Source organism: Grus americana, chromosome 14, assembly GCF_028858705.1.
Source record: "Grus americana isolate bGruAme1 chromosome 14, bGruAme1.mat, whole genome shotgun sequence".
Lineage (NCBI taxonomy): Eukaryota > Metazoa > Chordata > Aves > Gruiformes > Gruidae > Grus > Grus americana.
Window position 1 is genome coordinate 1,776,474 of NC_072865.1, and position 22,888 is coordinate 1,799,361.

Below are 22,888 nucleotides of genomic sequence, written 5' to 3' on the forward strand. Positions count from 1 at the left end.
GTCCCGTGTCTCAAACATCAAGTGAGCGAGACTGAGCGCCTGGGGTAGGTTTTTGAGCAAGAAGGCACACAGCAACCAAAAAAAAAAGCAGTTCATGTTTGTGTGCTTTGCATTCTTCCTAGTTATAATCTAAACTTGATAAAGCATGATAAAACTTCAGTGAAACAGTACTTCTAGCTTGTCTTTTTAATAGGCTGGAATGTACAAATGTTTTGGCATAGTTATGACCCAACTACTTAATAAGAAGCCACATATTTTTATCTGCAAACGCCACAGACTTTGTGTTATTCAGGTTTTGTAGATAAATAGTTGCAGCAGAAATCTGTCCTGACATTACAGTTGGTAGATAAGTTGGCACATACGTACTAGTTCCTTCTTCCTTTTCTAGCTCACAGCTGCTGGCAAGGATGTTCTGCTGCACTTTTGTTTTTCCAGCATGATCGCTCCTGGATGCGGGATGTGACTAAAGACGTACGTGATGGCTGCGTTGCTGGCTGAGAGGGCAGTTCACTGCAGCTTTTGAAGCAGACGGGACTCTGTGACCAAGGGATGGTGGCACTGCTGTCCCCCGTATTTTCGGTGCTTAGGAGAGCTGTAACTGCTCATCACTGTTTCTCATGCCTGCCTGCCTTTCCTTCCTGCTCATCCTCTTCTTTTGTGAGTTTTTTTAATCACCACTTCTCTTATTCTTTGCTCCAGATCAACAGAAATGTACGCTGTTGAGGGTAGCAGTTTTAAGCAGTGATACCCGTGTCTGAGGCTGAATCTTGAGAGTTGAGAGACGAGATGAGCAACTGTCCTGTGGGCAGGTTTTGCCTTGGTTGGGGTGTGGAAAGAGTACGAGCATCTTCCAAGAGGCCGCCTCTCCCAGCAGCAATGGGTATGTGGAGGTGGGAGGAAAGTTAGTCGCGCAGCGTCGTATTTGGGATCTGCCTGGCTGAGGATGTAAGAATAGTCTTGAGATTTTAGTGACTTTGAGGTTTCTTTTCTGCTGCAGTAATTGTTCTCAGCCACATAATTTCAGATTGTTACTCACGTGTGGTTTGTTCTACAGGCATATTTCCTTTCTCTAGTGTTACTATAGTCTCACAGTCTACCTTTAACAGAGGCAAAGAAATTACCGAACTCGAGTCCACCTGTCTTCCTCGTCATTTGATTTTAATGTCTGTCTTGGAGTTTGTATCAAGAAAGAAGCGGGGTGGATGTCCCCTTCACTAAGCAGTGAGAAGAGAACGCCCCGAATTGTGAGGAGATGGAGAGGCTGTAGGATGAAGGGGGACTGTCTGGAAATGAGTCAGGAAACTTTAACAGATTGCATTTAGATAGAGGAGGGTTAGATGTACGTAAAATATATTCCTAACTGTGTTAAAATAAGAATATAAGAAGTCGGGTTCATAGAATTGCAAAGCTACAGATGAAAGAACTTACCTGGCAGTTATTCTTCTCTTGTGGGCTTGTTCCTTCTCTGCAGTTGCTAATGACTAACACGATGCTCTCCAGCTTGTGAAAGGATAGGGGTTCTGTCACTGCTAGGAAACAGAACTGCACAGCCTCGTGCTCCTTCCTGTCATAAAGCCTTTCTCGTAAGTTTAGTCAGCCTGAATTTTTAAAGTAGTACTGTTCCCTTACTGTTCTCTTAAGAGATTTATTCTCTTTTTAGATACTTGAACTAGATGTACATATTCCTGTTGAATTAAGGTTTCCCCTTTTGAATAATTGTATCGGTGCTCTGAAATGAAAATTTGATGTTGTCTACGAGTTTTGCAGAGGTGCCGAGCACAGCACATAGCTGCAGTGTAGCACAGCTTGCTTCCTTGTCTGGTCCTCTGCCAGCTTCGTACGTGCTGTCCAAAATTCCATTTCCCCCGTAGCTGTGATATTGTTTGCCTCATGCACTCGTGTCTAATTTGGTGTCTGCCATCTCTCCAGGCTCTCAAATTCTTACAACTTTCCAAGTTTCTTTCTCCAACTTTGTGTTTCATACCTCTTTTTTCCCTAATGTAGTGAACTATATTTTTTTCCCCAAGTGCATTAGCTTGTAGTTCTTCAAGTTGTAATGTCTCTTGTTCTCACTTGATTCATTAATATTTGCTGATGAATGTAAAACCTGGTTTATTAACTGGCAGTAGTGCCAGGTACCAACAGGAAAAGAAGAAAAAAAATACCTCCTCGTGCTTGGTACTGTACAAACATTGAGTAAGAGAAGTTCTTGCCCTGAAGTCTTGAAATAATTTTCTTCTTTTAACAGCTCATTAAGAAAAGTTTTCCTGCACCTCTTTCTGTTGAGCTGTGGTACCCAGTCCCAACAACACCTTGTCACTAGCCAGTTCGTTGCCCCCATGTACTGATCTCTCATCTTAGTTTTTAGTTCATCTTAGTTTTTATTCATGTCACAACATTTACTGATAATTTACTTGAACGTGTTGCTTTCCATGTTTTATAATTAAACAAATACAGAGTGTACTTTTACTAATACGGTAATCCTGTAACGGTCATGTTTTTCAGGCTGTTTTATCGTTCCAGATCTCTCCCTGTGGAGAGGTGTGCTCCTCTGCAGCCTCACAGCAGCCTCACGCTCTTTATTCCCATCACTACGCTGGGGGCATAAAGACTAGATGTAGCAGACAGCAGCCCAGAGTAACGCTGTGGTTCTCTTCAGCGTTAGCGCTGCAAAGAACTGATGTTCCCCCCTTTATCTGCTGTTTCCAAGAGAAGCTTTAAGATGCTCGCCTTTTGGACTGGACTCGAAACTCCTCAGCATTTAAGTTTAGTGGCTTACTCGTGGCGGGGCAGAAGGGAGCCCTGGAAGTGCCTGTGCCCATCCTGAAGCTCCCGGGAGTGGTTCTGGGATCGGGAACAGTGTCGGAGAATGCGTCAAACCAAAGTGGATCCCTAAACGTAGTGCTTTTATATGTGCTGTCACTGTATATGGTGTTAAAACGAGAGGGCACCCAGGTTTTGGTATGCTGGGGCGTTGTAGTCTCCTGGAAACAGAGATGAGCACTTGATATCTCGCTATAGTTGGATCAGAGATAATTTTATTTGCATACATTTTCCAATTTTAACGAAAAAATAATAGTATGTTTCATTTTTAGAACCAAACATTGGGAAAACAGTGTTTCTAACCAGTGGCCAGTTAAAAAGTACCCGTCAGACAGGAAAAAACATTTAAACTTGTCCTTAGCTCACACTCTGAGATTTCACCAGGGTAAATTGCTCCCTATTAGATACTTTTCTCAACAGTTTTGGCTCCTGCTGAAGTTTCCCACCACTGAACATTACTCTCTCCTGCTTTTTCATTGAAGTGTAGCAGGTCCACATGAATCTTTACTTGGAGAGCTGAATCACGATCTGTCCTCGGGCAGCGGTGTGAGAAATGAAAGTGAGTTTCCAATACAGAAACCAAAGAAATACGAGGAGAACAGAGCAGATGTTTTGTTGCTCCTCTAGCAGCATATAGCGTATAGATACCGAGGTAGTAGGCACCTACCCATAGATAGACACGTCCTCATAGATAAATGTGCAACCACCCTGGGGCCATATAAGGCAATGTTAGTGGAACTGCTCCTCCAGCATCGGGATATCTGGAAACAAGTTGTGATAGCTTTATTCACCCCAGCAGGCAGTCCTGCGCTCCGGGCTTTTTTCCTCTGGTGCTGCAGGGCCGTGGAGAACAGTCAGAAACGTAGAACGCGCTTTCCTTAGTGCCGTCCTGTTGCAAGTGTCTGTTTTTAAATGAATGTTTAATATTTATATTGGTTATCTGCAGTATTTTTATATAAATTACACTTCAAGATACTAAACGTGTACTTCCACGTACGTCACCATCTACGCTAACATCACTATAAAAGCTCAATAGCTGGTCATAATTGTACACCTTTGTACATTCACATGTATTTTTTTGTTTGTTTCTGCATTTAATGGAATTTAATTTTCAAAAGACGTTAAAGAGATTTTAGTGATGGAAGTGCTTAAATGGTTTTAATTAGGCTTTGATGTGCACAAATCATTAAAGCAAGTAGGATGAGGAGATAAGAGTCCACAATTCTCTTTGTATAGTTTGGCTGCAGAGCAACTAAGGGAGTATTTTCCTATAGGGGAGGGTAAAATCAAACCCAAAAAAGCCACATCAAAATGGGAATTTAGTTTTGGTGTGATGTTATGTATTTTGTGGGCAGAGTAGTAACCGGTTTCTGGGGAAAAAAAAAAAAATCAGAAATGTGCCAATCTAATTTTCCAGTGTGCCATTACTATTAGCATAAGCATTTCCTTAGTTAAAGATAATTAAAAAAATTGCTTGGTCAAAGTCCAAATCTGAAAAATTGAGCCATTAAGATGAAAATTTCAGGAAAAATTGAATATGGAGAAACGGGTTAAAGGACTTAATGGAGGAACACATCGTAAATTTAATTTAGCAAGTTGTGCTGTGTTTTGGCGTGAGTAAGAATAGTAACCTAATGGAAGTTGCTGTGATTGAAAAAGGTTTGGTTTTACAAAGATGTCTTAATACTACTTTATTCTTGTAACTTCAAGGGCCTCGAAGCATGAAGATTCGCCAAGATAGGAAAAATATTGGTCTGTTTTATCTCACTCGTGTCTTTTTTTGATGTGCTGGGTGGTCCTGTATGGAAAAGAGTTCACTGATAGTTTTGTTTGTGTGTTTGGAGTAGGTTTCTGTATATTTGGGTGGGTGGGTGGGGGTTCTGTTTGTCTGTTTGTGATTTACCATTAAACCTTCCAGTTCACATGTGGTTTGTATGTCAGGGACTGGTGCTGGCGTGTAGCTACTGCAATCCACGCTGGCTGAGGCGGAAAGCAGTGTGGCCACTGTACCTGCTTGATATCTTGTTGTAAAGTGACTGGTGAAGTTTTGGAACCACTGTATTTAATTTTGTCCTTAGGATGCTGATAGGATAAATTAGCATCATATTAAAACATTGGTCTCATGCAGTGAAAACTATGGTGTCGACAGCCTTTAGAAGATACAGAGTGAAAAGGTTTTTCCTGGAGCAGTGATTTCTTCTGCTGAAATATCTGCACCAATTATATTTAATGAGGAAAAAAAGTAAGAAGTTTGTACTGTGACACATTCTTAGCCAATAATTACCAGAAATATGTTTTACTAGGAGAGAGTTTTAACAAGTAGTCTTCAGCTTAAATTTGTTAATCACTAATAACCTCCTAAAAAGGACTTTTCTTTCTTAGTTTTTTTTCTCCAATTCCCTCTTGTTTAAGAAAAAAGTTGCATTCTTTTGTGGCCACATGAAGCATGATCCGTGCTGAATTGACAGCATTGACATTTAAAAGATGTTTTCATGGTGTCCTCTTCACGTACCTAATTGGCCCAAATAACTTGTGTTGATTTTTTTTGGTTGGTTTGGGGTTTTTTTTGGATAAGTCCAATTGCCATTTGCAGAGAAGCCACGCGGTGTGCGGGGGGGCACCGGCGACTGCAGGGACTTGCTCTGCCTGGCGTTCCTCCTGCTCTGCCAGCACGTATTTATTCAGAGGAATGTTAAAATACATTCAGTCATGATTTACTGACAGACTCGAAAACTAAAGGTGGTCCAAAATGGGTGTGGTTTAATCTCAGTTTCTGTTTAAGATGAGTACAAAATTTGGGTCTCGTTGGCTGGTATAATGGGGGGTTTCTTGCTATCAGGAGTGTACTTTGTATTGTTACAATTTATTTTAATCCATTATACAGCTTAATATTTTTTAAATTATTATGTGTAAGTAAATAGTGAATCATACCTTATAAAAATTAATCTTAGCTTGTACTTGGTAGAATTGAGTTAATTCAGCCAACACCGAGGAGTTGCTGTCCGTGCTGGGTGCCAAGGAAAGGCAACAAAACTGTTTAATTGGAGCTGGTTTGTCCATCACATCCCTGGGAGCTTTAGCAGTGAGAAGCATTTCTTGCCGTGTAATTTCTGTAGCACTTGAAAGCAGTTTTATCTGTTCACAGAGATGTTACCAGGTTTAAGCTTTGTAACGAACTGACACGCTGCCAGTCTGTATGAGCTGAACCAGCCTGTTGCATTAAGTGTTTTGAAATTCAACTGAATTTTGACAAGACTTTTGCAAGGTTGCTTGTGTTTTTCTTTAATTTCATACAGGAGAACGCGTAATTTTTTTTTCTAGCAGCAAGATTAATGTAGTCTCACTGATTTTAAATCGTATACGTTGTTATGATTCCATGTTTTGCAGTTTTATGCTGAGTCTTTTAGCTATGGTTAAAAATACGTTAGGAGCAGCAGTTCAAAGCCAGCTTGCACAACGCCTTTACTAGTTTCTCAAATGCAGAAGTTAAGTTTTTGGTCTGGGTAGACCAAAAGCTGTTCACACATCTTCTGCAGAAGATGCTTCATAATTATTACTCATAAGTATCCCATCTCGGGTGTAACTGCGCGGTCCTTGGGTGACAGCAGGTTGCACCCGAGCGGTGCTGGAGCTCTGAGGGGTGCCCATGAAGGCGAAGTTTGGTTCCCGGCTGCCCTGCCTGGGATGTGGGACCCCAGGAACCCTCTCAGCTGAAACCAGGACAGGCACCTTCTGTCCCGGCTGTCTTTGGTGGCTCTGTCTCTTTTGGGTCCTTCAGTCTGATAGAACTGTGAACAGCGTGACTTCTGTTTTGAGGCCACATCCAGAAAGGGGATAAAAAGCCCCAAGAACTTTGGGGCGGGGAAAGGTAAGAGCATTTATGGAGGGAAAAAAAAAAAAGACATTTTATTAAAAGGGTTTGTATAGCTAAATTAATGTTTATCAACTGTTTTCCTGATGTAATTAACACTCTGCTAAATGCCATGATATTTGGCGGCTGCTGAAATGGTAATGTTTTTCTCAATCTGCTTACAGGGATTATAAAGTACAGGTGGTGTTTAATAGGTAGGATGAAAGGTTAAAACTTTCCAACTTGTTTAACTAGTGTTTGTTGGGAAGCACTGCACCTCAAAGCTGTGGCTTTCCAGCTGAATTTCAGCTTACCTCTGGAGATCTGGTCCTTTGCCCTCGCTTCAAATTTTTTGTCTGCAAATCTCTTCTCTAGTGGGTTTTTCCAATGTTTAACTAACATGCGCTCTCATCTTCTTAGTGTACTTCAATTGCAAAAGAAAGTTTTCAGTTATCAGAAAATATCCCAGGTCTCAGAGCTGTCATGTCACTCACACATTAATAGCAGTTTTAGACAGGTAGCAAATGGTGATGAATTTGGTTAAGCGTCGTGCATACGAGTTAGGGTTGAAAGCTGGGAACTGGAGTTAAAATTCTTATTCTCTCTTTTCTGGTACTCAAAATTGTGGATTTTAAGCAGTCTGTGAACCCTGCCAGTTTTCAAAAAGCAAAGCAATCCTGGAAATACCATAACTGCTAGCAGAGACCACTGGTGCTACGTGAGTTCGAGCTGTCGCTTTTGAGAAGATCTTTACATGCCGAGATGCGTGAACTCACTTGGCTTTTTGCTGCTTCCCCTCCACCCCTTTGGCTGTTCCGGTAATGGTCTGGAAACATAATTCACTTTGTTACGCTAGTCAGCCTTTCTGTAGCATACCTCGAATGTTTTCCCATGTTTCTGAAGAGTTAAATCACAAAACGGTGAAGTTCCTTAGCGCTGGCTAGTCTGCCAACGTGCTCTCCAGCATCCTTCTGCTCTTGCTTCATCAGTCGTGACCACCCTGCTTGTCAACTGTTGCAGACAAAGTCCACCTACGGCACTGCGATGCAAAAAACATGGGCAGCAATTTAATGAGACTTCTGTGGATTTTGGGGGGGTTTGTTTGTTTGTTAGGATTTTTGTTGTTGCTTTGTTACAAGCAGGTCGCTTATTCCTGCTCTCTAATGATGCTGGGACTGTTTTGGGGGGTGTGGAGCATTCAAACTTGTCTGTGTTTAAAAATAACCCAGCTCCCAAAATAGGTATTTTGAACCTGCATGGATTTCCCCAGTTCAGCTTAACCAGCTCCAAGAAACAGCTGTGTCCGCACAACCGGGAGAGCGGTGCAGGGCAGGAGCACGACGGGTGGGAGCTGCCGTGGGCATCTGCCCTGACCGGGGGCCAGGAAGCGCACCCGTGCTACGTGCTCACGTTTAAAAATTGCCTTTTGCTTTAAGTACCAAGTACAGCTGGGCACAGGATGTATTAATAGCCCCAAAATATTTTATTACTGATACTTGTGTTGTGAAGATGCATGAAACAAGCTGTGTTTAGAAAACAAGCTGTGCTTGAGCGAGCAAGGGGAAGAGGCAGAGACACTATCAGTGTTTACACAGCGTTGTCATGTGGAAGAGACCTTACTCACGCGAGCACTTACAAAAGACCTAAGTGGTTTATACAGTGGTGGAATTTATTATCTCAAACCCCGATGTTCATTTGAGTATGTTATGCAGCAGAACGCGTGAACTGTGGGTACGATAGGAAGCCCAAGATAAATGTCTTGTGAGACAGTGCAGACAGATGAGCTTTCAGTAAGGCTGGAGGAAATGGCAGTTAAACCTGGGTAATGTATGCAATAAACTTTTTCTCTCCTTGCCTTTTCTGTAGTTCTCTTAAGGTGGGAGAAGGATGTGAACCTTGAAATGAATGTGATTTTTCTCTCTTGTCTTGTCACTCTTTTAGTTTAGATGGCACCTCATTAAAACATTGTCTACTGTTTGAAATCTTACACAGAGCATATTTATCAGAGAATTTCTGTGAAGCGAATCCTTTCTTAATCCTGATGCTATAGAGTTCATAACACTCAAATGTAATGATGCCTTTTATGAAAGTAAATTAATGTGAGGAAGTCAGAACTATAATAGCCAGATAAATGTTGGATGTCTGAATAACTATTGCTTAATAAAATTTAAACACCAATTGTCTTGGCTTCAAAGTTTAAACAGAAGAACATGTAGGCACAGGAATTTGGTTATTAAGCTTCTGCCCAATTAAAGTGCAGAATGTTGTTGGGAAACAGTATTAGAATGTGCTTTGGTTAGCCTGTGTGGACATGAAAAGATCGCAGGTAAAAATTTTGTGTTCGTGACGCTCCATCTTTGCAGCATGCAAATTATAGAACCTACCAGCGATGGAGAACAGAAAGGTTGAGGAGAATGTCGTCGCTTGAGCGCGAGGTTGAACTGGGTTGAAGTTTGCTGAGTTGAGATTTGCGTGAGAAACAGATTTGTGTTCCCGGTGGATGGCAGAGCTCCGCTGACTTCGGTCTCACTCTAGTGCTTTTGGTTTTGTCATCTTCTGGAGTGTTAGGACATCAGGGCTTGAGCTTCAGATGATGTTAAAAAGTATCTTTGCCTTGGTGAAGAAAGCCTCCTGTTCCTGAAAGTAGTTTTGGTATTGCAAGGTGAAGCAAATAGAAATGCAAAAACTTGGGAAGGCACCGTGGAAATTCTGCTTCGCTTGACAGCAGAAATGAGCTTTCCTTCCCTCTTCTGGCTCGGGCTCAGTTATTGATACCTTGAAGACGTTGAGGCTTCTCTGTCTTAGCTGACTTGGTGATGTGGTAGGTGCAGAAAATAACAATTTTTGTAGATTATGGCTTTGTTGTATCACGGCGTTCAGTCTTAGAGCTACTCTTTTCCTTTGAGGGTCAGTAACGGCACTGATGGGCCATTCCTCTGGGGTCCGTGCCCTCCAACACGTGCCCTGGCTTTGTGGCAGATAGAGGGACAGCTGATGGAGGCATGAACCTTCCTCTGCTGTCTGCATCCACCGAGAGAGGAGGAGAGAGCAGGGAGTTGTGCTGCCACTTCTGGACCTTCCCACTTCTCTCCCCTTGCTGAAGAGCCGGGACAAAAAGGAGGGACTGAAGTTGGTGTCCTGTGAGCAGCTCTGCTCTCTACGGAGGAAACGAGCTGAGAACTTTGTTTCTGAGAGCCAGGCGGCTGTTGCTTCTTCCTGTCCATAAATGGGATAGAAAAAAGAAAAATAGGCAGAGCCAATAGCCTCAGGTGTGCTTGTTTTCGGAGCAGATAAGGACTATTTCCTTGGAACAGCTCTTTGGGTGGGAGCTACCAGCCTTGCAGAAGAGCCTGGGTGGTGCAGCGTGGTCCCTTCGTGGTTCTGCAGTCATGGCTGTATCGTTACAGCTTGTCCCTCACAGCGACACAAAATAGAACTGACGCCTGTGTGAGGTTAATCGGGGAGAAAGGGGGACCAGATTTTTTTCACTACCCTGTAATACGTTTGCACAAAAATATGACATTTTAACAAATGGGTAGTTTTGCATCTCTTAAGATGCCTTGAGTAAATTACATCAAGCCAGTCTTGCAAATTCTTCCTGGATATAAACAATTTTAAGCTATTTTAGTAGTATGTTTTAGAAATGGACTTAAAACTGGGTTTTAAATGAGCTGTATTGCAGCTGAAGTTCAAAGTTACCGTCCTAATTTGGCTTCTAAAATCCAGTTACTGGGTATTAACTTTTACCTTGGTCAAAACGCAGTCCTTGCTTCTCTGTGCTGAATCTCGTGTACGGTGAAAAATACACCATTTCTCATCTGAACTTGTTTAATGAGACATTACACGTACAGAGCCTCTTTAGCCCTAAAGGATCCCCAAGTGCTTTGTCAGTAGTTAGTGTTGAGTTACGAATCGTCACCGTGATTCTGAAATCCATCACTGCGGTCTGGTGGCTTCTCAAGTAGAAGGTGCTGATCCCTGGGTAACCCGATAGAGCTTCGGGGAGCGACGGGGGCAATCCGGCAGGTAAAACTAAAGAGCAGGATGCAATTACTTGCATCGTCACTTGACTGAGACGCTGGAATTAACAGCACGCCCTTACAAAAAGTAGAGCGCAATTTCTCTCGACTAACGGCGATGAAGGATTTGCGCTCATTTGTCTGAGAAGCAGCGGCAAGTCCAGGCGTATAGTGCTTTCTCGGGGATTTCTGCGGTGTTTGGGAGCTGGGCAGGAAGGAGAAGCGCCTGTAGCAAACTGCGAGCTCTGCCCTCCCTGGTATTGCTCCTCAAACGTGACCCTGACCCGGGCCAGCTTGGCCTCTTTGTTTGTTTGTTTGTTTGTTTGTGTGAGAGCTCTGCCAGCCTCCCCGTCCCAACAAAGGTGGTGGTGTCCGGCTCTTCCAGCGCCTTCCAGCGCGCCGCGGAGTGGGCGGAAGGAATCCCTGACGTGAAGGGTGGGATAGAAACAGTTCTGTTTATATTACAGAAACAAGAAACGTTTATGTTAATGGTGAATCACCATTTAAGAAATAATATTTTGTAAAAAAGTGGAATAATTCGTCCTTCTGAAAAGTTGTTTTTTCCTGTTTCTTGGCACGTGGATGTTACTTGAATTCTCTGTAAACTCTTGTTCTGTGCCTTATTTCTGTGTTACAAAACTCTATGAAGACGACTTTGATGATTGCAGTGCTTCTGTGTTTGCAACTTTGTGATTGCCCTTCCAGCTGCACCTGGAGAAACGTACTCTTTTGTGCAAAACTGTGTCGTTTTAGGAGGAAATGTTTTATTTTCTCCTGCAGTTTTTTTTTTTCTTTACCATAACATTGAAAGTTAGAAAAGACTACACATTCACTTTTACATGATAAATGTTGTCACATAGTTATTGGTGACACCAGAGCCTGTTCCTGGCTTGTGTGTTGGTGGATTTTTGTTTGGTTTGTTGCAGGGCAGTTATTTTTTTTAATTTCTCCCTTTTGTAACAGCTCTTGTGTGAGTGCATTGGTACTAAAAACTGACAGAGTGGCATTTTAGCATTGTGCACGTGATTTTAGTGACAGGTTTAGTAACAATGCCATACTTGATGCGTAAGTTGGGGGAACGGGTAATTCCTTAGATGCTCCTTGCTGTTCATGGTGACGTGTCAAAAAATATTTGAAATAAAACAGATATCTTTAGAAGGGATGCAGCATTAAGGCAGTTTCTGATATTCGTAAATGCCTTCCAAAAACACGTCATTCTTTATTACAGGCAGGATTTTCAGCTTTTTTTCCTTTTTTTTTTTTTTTTTTTTTTTTTACCCCCACTGTACAAGTTGTCTGTGCTTTGTGCGGCTGGGTGTGCCCTGCATGGAGCGCTAGATATTGTGTGTTCTCTCTGAAGACTGTTTATCGTTCATGGCCAAATATTGTCAAACAAAGTTTGTGTTTCATCACAGCCAATTGATAAAAAAAACCGCCACTGGATAAACGAACTGTTTGATTTCTCTCGCTTATGAAACCAGTTCAGATAGAAGAAAGCCCTTGAGTTAAATGAGGATGTCTTGAAGGAAGTCAAGGTGTTGTAAACAAGCTTTGAAGATCCACTGATGCCCGGTTGAAAAGTGGTGGGTTTGGATCGCTTTGTGCTGGGCTGCGTGTGGAGGGTTCCTCGGGCGGACCTTCGCCTTTGATGGTTTTGCCTTACGGTGCCTGGGAAGATGGAGCGATGCTGGTGAGGTGCTGGTGAACTTGGGCAAGGACAGGCTCTTGGATGCCTGAGGTGGTTCAAGAGGGGGGAGAAAGGTAGGCTCATAGTCCTGCGCCTGTACCCAGGGGTTGGCCAAAGTCCTCGTTCCTTTAGCAGCGTTGCCAGTAAAACTTGGGCAATGTGGGCGTGTTGGTTGGTTTTTTTTTTTTAACTGAAAATGTGGCCCAAAAATCCTGTCCCTGGGATCTGCCCCCCCACCCTGGAGCTGGGGAGGTGGGAAGCAGAAGGCTGCAGCAGCTGGGCAGGGCAGCAGCAACGCTGCGATTTCATAATGCCACTTAGAAAGCCCAAGATGATGATTGCTTGAGTGAACTCCAGCCAAAACCATGCCCTTTGTGGATTAAGGATGAACAGAAATACCAAATAGGATTTGGTAAGGTATTGGAATGAGAAATGAAAATTGTGTTTCTGGTATGGATGGTTCGAATGACGCTCAGCTAGTTCATGTGCTCGGTACGTCCAGATCAGCAGTGAACAGTGGTTGAAGAATACGCACAAGTGGATGTTGTATCAGAAGTTCCCGTGAACTTCCTGCTGAATTTCCTTCTTTCTTTCAGCTCTTTGTACTGAGCTGGAGAAGAGGCATGAGATTTGAACAGTCAGTTGTGTAGTGAAATCACGTACGAAATGGGCTGTGCAGAGTACAGCCTGGCTAACTGTGCGCAAATAATGACTCAAACCATGTAGAATTAGACTTTCTAAAAATGGAAATACTATGCTGCACTTTAGACCTGTTTTCAAATTTCTTTTAATTTTTGAACTTTTCTTTCTCCAGATGTGGAAATCAGGGTGACTTTGGCCCTTGCTGCGGGGACGTTAGTTTTGTTCCCCTTAGCCTGGCTCTGCTCCTCCTAGGAGTTCACACTTTTGCTCAGGCCTCCCGGGAAGAGGGAAAGGGAAATTATAGCAGGATCCTCTCGATAGCAGCAGCTACAAGTCAACAAATTCTTCGTCTTCCACTTCCAGGCCTGGTGTGCAGGGAGGGAGGAGCAGAGGTGCTGTCCTCTTCCCCAGAGGGTGGCAGGAGCTTGGCTGCACGGAGCTGCTCCGGGCTTTTTTATCTTGTGGGAAAAGGTTTAAATCTGGGATGTGGGTGTGGACGTGGGAGAGGGAGAAGCAGTCCTGGCTCCGCGCGCCTCTGACTCTGCAGCGGTGGTGGGAGCGGTGGCGGGGCAGAGCTCCTTCCTACCAGTCAGCGTCCAAACTGGGAGAGAACGGAGCTTCTCATGCCAGCGTGAGAGGGGCTGGTGTCCGCTCTGACTGGGGCAAAAAACCTGAGGACCAGCAAATACTGCATAACTTTGATCAGAGTAGTAAATTCGAGAGAGTGGATTTTAAAGGTTTGTTATAATTATAAGTGGTCTGAAAAAGTAGTTTTGCAGTTTCCTTTATGCTGAAGCTAATTGCTGGCAATGTTGATTTGGTGTACCTTAGTCTTCTGCTTTTCTAAGTACCTCTGCTGCTTACATTTCCTGAACACAGGCAAATTTATCTTCTGTTATGTTTCGTGGCTGTGGAAGATACGAATTTAACTGGGAAGCTGTCAAGTCCGGAGTTAAGGAAGCCCCACTAACTTCATTTATTTACACATTTAATGCTGGTGTGATTTTAATAGCTTAGTGCACATTGTAGACAGTTAAAATATCTCTGTGTAGAGATTTAGAAGATTAGATACAAACAAGTCTAACTTGAATCACATTCAAAGTATTGACTCTAATAAAAAATGTAAAAGAATTAAAAAAGCCCTGAACCCAATCCCCATACAGTCAAAATGACTACCCATGAAGATATTTAGCATTTACTATACTACAAAAGACTGGGGAGGAGTGGTAAAAAATGTGATTAGCAGGTATATTTCTGATGACTAATTTTATATTAACCTGGCGGGTGTAGCCAGATCAGCTCTGGTTTTGCTCCAACTCTGATCTCAAGCGGATCTTTGCTATAACGTTCCTTTCACGTGACAGTGTTGGTACAAATGTTGGGTTTTTTTCCTCAGTCCCAAGAGTTATAGTAGATGGTGATACAATTTTGAAAGATGATGCTTGTATCTGTAAAAAATAGCAAAGGTCTTTGTTAATATTTAACCCTCTAGTTGTAAAATGTGCATGTAAAATTCTTAGTTAAGATTACGATCTTCTAAATGTCTTAGCTGTATATAATTCACAGTCTTAGCATATATGAATGAACTACTCAAAGATAGAACTACTTGCATTTTGCCTTTAATAGTAAAATGGCATAGATTCAAACTGTTCAGTTGGCTTTAACTGATCAGTATCTCTAATTAAATCTGATCTTTGTCTCTGTTTAAATCCTACATGTATAAGAAATTAGGCTGCAGTCTGAAGAATAAGTTTTTTAAGCCTCAAACTTGTTCTAAAAGTTTGCCATTAATGTGAAAATGCTCCAGGTAGTTTGCTTGGCAGGTTCCAGTGCAGGTCCCTCTCTGTGTAGGCAGCCTTGGTGTTCACTCACAGTTACATGAGTTCAGCTGATTACTGGATAACTGGAGGAAAAAGTGATGTTTCACATGTAACTTACAGTTCTTTTATTCATAGGCTCGATAGCAGCATGGAGTTGGATTAGGCTAGTGCTTTTACCTTGTTTACAGCACAGGGAAATACAACAAACCCGTCACCTTAAAAAGTGTCAAAGATTTAAACTTACACTGTGGCTTTATTCTGGTTTTGGCATCCTCTTAGATTTCACTATATTCAGAGTAGTAGACAAAATGAAGCCAAATGAGTAAGAAATTACAGTAAGAGGCTCAAATGTTAAGGTGAAAAGACTAATATTTAAAAAACTGAGTGACAGGTTGAAGTCGTCTTGTGTAGCCTGGAATAGCTGGTTTTGCATAGCCTTCAGAGTAATGCTGTAGCAAATTTTATTTTTTTTTTAAATAATCAGACAGCTGTCTGAAAACATGAAATAATGATTTTCTAAGCAGACAACATTTTCATTTTAGACCGCAAATTATGTGAAAGAACATCTATTTCTTTCCTGGAAGCACCTACCATACTTTTTGCAGATCAGCACGGTACATTTATAAATCTCTTGATATGAAGTACAGCACATGTTAAAAGAGTTAGTACCACCTTATTTATCGTCTTACTTTGTTTACCTCTTTAAGTCCCGATGATTTATCAAGCTCAAAGGGAATCTTTTCCAACTTTTTTTTTTTTTTGGTGTGTGTGTGTGTTGCAACAATTTGACGTATTTCTGCTAACTCAAGCGGCAAGACCAAACTGCGAAGTAAAATGTACAAGAGGGGAAATTTGGCAGGTTTTTAATCTGCATTTTTGCAGTAGGAGAGCACTGGTCTAAGGCAAAAGGTGCAAGATCACTGAAATTACTGCTTTGGGTAGAAATGTCTTTTGGGAGACCTGGAAACAACATCAAAGCCTGAGGTTAGGATGTGTTGGAGAATGGGTGCCGGTAAAGGTATGTCAGCAGCAAACTTCACCCCAAATCTATCCAGGCACTGAATGGGAGGGGGGATGAGAGAGTAACATTGCAGAACATTTGGGGGATGTGGAGGAGAAAAAGTATTTTAGAAATGAATGGGAGATGTACAGCGTGGGTTGAAATAGCTACATGATTCAAGCAGGTGAGATGGTTTGAAATAGTTACTCGCCTGAGGACTTTGTGGATTTTTTTTTTCATTTTATTACTGCATAAACTTTCCCTGGTAGAAGCTAGCTGGAGATGGTGGGTTGTAGTGAGGTGTCTTACATTGGACAAACGTCTTCTCGGTTTTGCGGAGTTACAGTCATCAGGGGGTTCTTAACCAGGATCTTAACAGGGCTACCTGTGTGCGCCTGCATCCCTCCTCGTTTCTGTCCGTGATCAGAATTTTTTTTTCTGTTTGTAGCAACATGAACCGTGAAGATCGGAATGTGCTGCGTATGAAAGAAAGGGAAAGGCGAAATCAAGAAATTCAACAGGGTGAAGAAGCCTTTCCACCTAACTCTCCTCTCTTTGCTGAACCATACAAAGTTGTGAGTTTATGCAGTTTCTCCAAATGCGGTTTTTGTAGCAGAAGTCGTATGCAAATGCGTATTTTAAATTTATCTGTGTTCTTTTTAGATCCACAGCTCTTATGTCAACCAGGTATTTAAGCAGGGCTTGAAAATAAGGTTAGACAGTTACTAACCAGCTCTACTGGCAGATTTATAATAATGCATACAAAGGAGGGGCTGCTTTGTAGGGAGTGAGAAAAGGGATGATAAAACCATAAATTCATTATTTTTCTTCAGCTTTTGCTACAGTGACTAAAAACAATTAAACTGTCCATTGTGACATGCCAAAATGCTTTTTTTGGGGGGTGCTCTAGCCTGTTGCTAAACTTTCTAACCTTCAGTCAATGTAATCCAGACCCGGGTGAGTTCAGAACGAGAATGTTTAACTAGGAGGTTAATTTTAAATGCTGAAATGCCTGATATGATAGAATTATCAGCTTTAACTAGTAGGCCAGTAGTTTGTATCTGATTTTTTGGTAGTTTGTTTTGAAGGAGTTGACTCTGTGATCTTGTACAGCTTTAAGCCTGTGCCAGGTTTCCTTCCAGGTTTCCTTTGCTGAACAGAACTGGAAAAAATAACCTAATTCTGGAATAGCTAAAAAAGTACCAATTAAGATTTTAATTATGTAGCCCAAATCTCACTTCAAAAGCAAACCCGTTCCCTTATCACAATTTCAGCTGGTTTGCAAGTAGTAAAGCATTGTGACTGAAAACTGTCTCTCTGCAGGAGGAAAGCTGAGAAATGCTTTGTGGGTTTTTTTTAATTCCTGTCCTCCCGTCACTTTATGGTGCTTGATAACCAAATCCCACGTGTACGAAGTTAAGTGAAGCTGGTCGCAATGCATGGGGAATGATACAGTATGCCTGATTTGGAAAACAAACTACTTATATGAGAAAGAACCCTTATAACTCTTGGTAACAAGAATTATGCCAGCGTAAATACCAACTAAAAAATACATACAGTGGTGAGGTTAAGCTGATTTTATTTTACCATTAATTAAAACTTTTTAGGACTGATGCATTCTGTATTAGAGAAATAGTCTTTAAGGTGACAGTAGGCATCTACAGTTTTTAAACTTGCATCCAGCTCACCAACGTATTGTTTGAAGCAGTGATTAGTGCTGTTTCAACTGTTCCTGCTGCTGAAGTACATCTTTTCCTTTTGTTTTAGGGGGTTAAATTATTGCTTTAAGAACTAAATTTGTGAATTGGAAACAATGACAAAACAAACATGGATGCTAGCCATGATCTTAGCGCTGAAATTTAGATGAACTGCAGTAGTTGTCAAATTAATTAACTGAAAGTGAAGTTGTGATTTTTTTTTTTAAAGCATTATTTTTTTAAATTATTTTCACAGACCAGCAAAGAAGACAAATTGTCTAGTCGTATTCAGAGCATGCTTGGTAATTATGATGAAATGAAGGATCTTATAGGAGACAGATCGCTACAAAAGCTTGTTGGAATTCCCAAACCAACTGTACCATCAACACCAGATGAAAAATCAAACCAAAGTTTCTTTGGTGATCAGAGACATAATGCTAGCTCACATCAGAGCAGCAAATGGACTCCTGTAGGACCAGCACCTAGCACTTCCTCACAATCTCAGAAAAGGTCCTCAGGTTTACAGAGCGGACATAGTAGTCAGCGTGGCAGTGGCAATAACACTAGCAGTGGTAGCCAGAGGCACGACCGTGACTCATACAGTAGCAGCAGCAGCCGCAAAAAAAGCCAGCATGGGTCCGAACACTCCAAACCCCGTTCTTCCAGCCCTGGAAAACCATCTGCTGTTTCTTCGTTGAGCTCCAGCCATTCGAGATCTCATGGAAATGATCACCACAGCAAAGAACATCAACGTTCAAAATCTCCCCGGGATCCTGATGCCAACTGGGACTCTCCCTCTCGCGTACCCTCGTTTTCAAGTGGACAACACTCTAATCAGTCTTTTCCACCTTCACTCATGTCCAAGTCCAGTTCAATGTTGCAGAAACCCACTGCGTACGTAAGGCCAATGGATGGACAGGAATCCATGGAACCAAAGTTATCCTCCGAACACTACAGCAGTCAGACTCACAGCAGCAGCGTGAATGAGCTGAAGCCTAGCAGCAAAGCACATCTAACCAAGCTGAAAATACCTTCTCAACCACTAGATGTAAGTTGCTGTCTGATTCCTGGCTTCTTAAATGTAAGTCCCTTTGGGCTGGGATTTTCCAGCTGCTTTAAAATCCCAAGCTGCATAACCAAAATTTAGTTTTTAGTAAACAGTTGGGGGTTTTTTTTGTTATGCAAAGCATCTTAAACTTACGCAGTGAAGACCTGTATTTTAAATGGGGAATGTACAAAGGTAATTACTTTTTCCTTCACTTCTTCCATGCAGATACTGTGATTTTTGTTAAATAAAGGCTATGAGACATTCAGAAGGGCTAACTTAACCCAGAGAGGCCAATTTTCATGGAGCGTTTTTGTAGTCAGAAGTCAGTGAAACAGTAGGATATTCACAAATATTTTGACAAGCTAGATACATATATTGCCATTACTGGGAGCCTAGTGATACTATCTGCATATATCAGATTTTCTTTTGAAGTGTAGCAATTATTAGGTGTGATTATTATACCTTCACCTAGGGAAAATGAGCTAACCCTAAAGCACACCAAATTGAACAGGTTCAGAACTTGTCACAGGTATGCTGGATACAAAATACTATTGAGTTAACAACTTTTAGTAGTTTGGTAATTCCTGAATTGTTGAGGCACAGACTCTGACTACAGCTCAGTTACAAGGAGAGTGCCTTTCTTAATAATAAAATGTCATTGCATCTCCTATTTAACTGCTTGAATTGTGGTAGCTAGAGAAAAGCATTTGTTCCTGGGATTTCAACAAATGGCAAAATAAGATCCAGGACACAGGTTAAGGAAATTTGAAAATAAATTATTTTCTTGTTCATGAAGACTTGACCTGCTAATGCTGATGCAGTGAATCGTATGGTAGTGTTGCTTCCTTTCCACTTGTAGCAGCCAGGCACACAGAAGATTCATAGTTTGGTAATTATTGCTGTTTCTAGATTCCTGCTGTAATGTATGTTTTACTTCATAATGCATCTTGTCGGTACTGTATATTCACCGTCTTGGATTTGACTTCAGATGTTATCCAGTGGCTTCTTCCAGGAAAGGATTGAAAGCTACGATTCTCTTTCCTCTCTCTAGAAATTTTTAATATCACTGACTGCCTGTGATCACTTTAACTGTCAAATGAAAAGGAAGAAATTATTGTGGCAGTTTTATAGATCTCATGTATTTGCTTTTCATAACTGGATGTGATTCATACCATAAAAATAGGGATCTACCTGATATTAAAATTACTTTTGCTGAAAAGAATTAGTTAGCAAGATCTGTTTGTATCTATATAGAGTCCATATGAATCATGATGAGGATTGAGGTTTATTTTTAACTGTTTCTACCCCTGGGATCTTTTAAGGAAAATGTACTTTAGGAGACGTTAATCTTGAATTTTGATTTGTAGGCATCAGCATCTGGTGATGTGAGCTGCGTGGATGAAATTCTAAAAGTAAGTTCTCTGTGCTTTTGTTCATAACTTGCTTGTTGAAAACACAAACATTACTAAGGAGGTGGAAAGTTGATTAGTGCCTTTTGAATTGACTTGGCTGCAAGTCGTTGCAGGAGGGCTCTTCAGTTACTCCTCCAGCGTGGGTAGACCGGGGAAAACTGGAAGCAGAGCTGTGTGCGAGCGGGGCACTGGGCGTTGCTGGGTGTGCGCATCATCTGCTGGATATCCTCGCTGCATTCCTCCTCTGGGCCACCTCCCTGTTAACCTAACCAGAACTACCCATTTCTTCCACCAAAATACACTCCTTGCATTCTGATATCTTTTTAGATTACCGTAATTTTTTTGCTACCCCACGGCAGAACTTTCCCTTCTCTTCTACCTAGGTCATTTTCTCAAGTCTCTTTAATCCTCATGTGATCCCCTGGTCGTAGGTCAACTATCACACAAGAATCACCAGCTTCCCCTTGAACATTTCCATGGCTTACCGTTTGCTCTGAGCCTCAGTACTCCATGGTTCCAGGAGATGCTCTGAGGGAATACAAGGCTCTTCCTTTCCAGCTTCAGGCATTTGATTTTCCCCTTTTTCCTCAAACTTTATAGGCTTCCCTTTCCAAGGATTCTTCTTTCTGCCCCTGAATCCTACTTGTGCTCTTCGCAGTCTGAAATGATCAGACTCTGACTTCTACTGCAGCTTATGTTCAGGCCAACCAATTTTATTGATTTATGCCTTTCTGCTTGTTATTATGTCTTAACTATCTGTTCTCATGGGTAACAATTTAAGATTTAGGTTTACGCGTAAAATTTCTGTTACACGTTTGGGAAATTAAGATTTGAATATAAAGCTTAGTGAAGTGTGGACAATGAACTGAAAATTGAGAGACAGGGATACCATTTGAATCAAGATTGTAACTTGAAGTCTTTGCTTTAATTTTGTTAATAGCTTTTCTTTTTTGTTCTGGATAGGAGATGACCCATTCTTGGCCTCCTCCACTGACTGCTATTCATACGCCATGCAAAACTGAACCGTCAAAATTTCCTTTTCCAACAAAGGTCAGTCCTGTAGTCAAATACTGAATGCTGTTGAAAGAGTAATTCCTATTAAAGATCAGGGTTTTGGAACTCTCTTAAATTCAATTCTCTATAGTTCTGGGTTTGTTTCAGTGCTTTGTATCTCTTTATCTTGCTGCACAACATTTGTCAGCAGAAGCCTTATGAAGAATGTCATCGTTTTTCCTCTGGTTTACACACACAGAGCAGTCTGCAAAGATGTCTTTAATATAGCTTTCCTTATACTTTCTAATTTTTGTTTCATAAATTCAAACCTTCTCCAGGATACTTCTAAAGCTTGAAAGTGCCATCGAGCTTTTTTCCATGTTAGGGAAATGCTTTGCACCATTTTGTGTAGAAGCAAGCAAGCGTTGTGTTAACCTCCATCTAGCAAAGCCACGGAGACTGGCTGGTAAATGCTAAGAAATTTAAATGTTATTTTCTGCATAAGCTGAGTTTTCCTCATAATTTTGAACTCCATTAATAGTTCTATTAGATCTTATATTTTCGTTTACCAAAAAATGAAAACTGTTTTAAAATCAGATGTTTTGCTAAAGAAACTTTCAGATCCAAAAGTTCCAAACGATCTCTTCCTGACCTCCCATATACTTAATAACTGCTGGAGTGTTTAAGCTATTAATTCCAAAGAGAAATCAGTCGCTCTTTGCTGCTGTTGACAGCACAGGACATGTTTCTAGGAGACCTGCTTGAGCTGACACCTCCGAGGAAGGAGTTCTCCTGCTCTCGGCTGCTTGCTCCCTCCCCTGAGGCTGGATCTGGCCGTCCCAGCTGCAGGGTTCAAGGCAAACTGGCACCGGTGATTGTCTGCCTTGAAGCACAGCTCTGCAATCTGCAGGATCTTGGAAGCCGATGGGTAGGCAGGGTAGAGATAGGCAGGGCAGATAGCTGTGGGTAGCAACTTTAGCGAGTACAGTTCAGCTTGTGATAGCTGACTCATTCAAGAATTCATGTTCTGTTTCCTGTATCTACTGATTACCAGCAGAAGATTTAACTCGACAATATAATTTGTCTCCAGACTCAACATATCTCTGATATGGATTGGGGTACTCCACCCCTAATTTGGCATAACTTCAGAGTGAAGAAATCATGCCCTTTGTCTTTTAAAAGTTGCCTTCATGATAATGAAGACTACGCTTTTTCTGACCAGACTGCTGCTATCACTTTCCTGTTTGATCCAAATTGCTCCCCAAAACAGAGTGAAGTATTTTAAGAAGATTTTCTCACTGAGGTCTCTAATGTAAGTCTGTCTAAACAGATTGTCTTATGTGAGTCCTTTGACATCACCTTTTCTTGGCCAAAGCTTCCAGGTCCCGTGTTGTAACTGCACATCCACAAAACTCCGTAGACTGGAGCGAGGTTAAACAGTTCCGGCTCTCGTCCTGGCGAGACGTCCCAGAGCTCTGGGCAGCCCTCTTGTCATCGCCCTCTGCGTGGCTGTTCCTGTCTCACTGCGTCTTGCTTCCTTCTCCAGTGAGCTGAAAACGTAGAACATCCTTTACCGTTCTCAGCTTTACCTTTGAAGGCATATCTCAAAACAGATGTCATTGTCTAGTTTCTTAACATTATCATGACGAGTTCGATCAATATTAATCTTGCCTGTATTACCTTCAGTCAGGGCTGATTTCCTACGTTAGATAAAACTGTGAACTTGGATATAATTCTTACCTTTTATAGTAAAGCAAGAAATTCCACACCTTTCCTCATCAGCAAGGGTATGTACTCCACAGCTTTGAATACTTATTCCTGAACCTTTGGGGAGGTGTTTTCTCTTCACCCACTTCTAAGTGCACTTGATCGTGGGGTTGCTGGAACTGCTTCTTTC

The 22,888-nt window shown here is 41.6% G+C and overlaps 1 protein-coding gene across 5 annotated transcripts in view; it reads left to right on the forward strand.

Annotated features, from left to right (window-relative positions):
- Nucleotides 1-22,888, forward strand: part of AFF4 (ALF transcription elongation factor 4) — a 52,604-nt gene that overhangs the window by 2,383 nt on the left and 27,333 nt on the right. For 3 of the 5 annotated variants that reach the window (XM_054841696.1, XM_054841694.1, XM_054841695.1), the window contains exons 2-5: nt 16,290-16,416; nt 17,795-18,586; nt 19,954-19,998; nt 20,962-21,048. In XM_054841696.1, coding sequence (XP_054697671.1) covers nt 16,294-16,416; nt 17,795-18,586; nt 19,954-19,998; nt 20,962-21,048 — 1,047 coding nt within the window. In that variant the 5' untranslated portion in view covers nt 16,290-16,293. The remainder of the gene's footprint in view (nt 1-16,289; nt 16,417-17,794; nt 18,587-19,953; nt 19,999-20,961; nt 21,049-22,888) is intronic. The other 2 variants (XM_054841697.1, XM_054841698.1) reach the window with 1 other exon arrangement.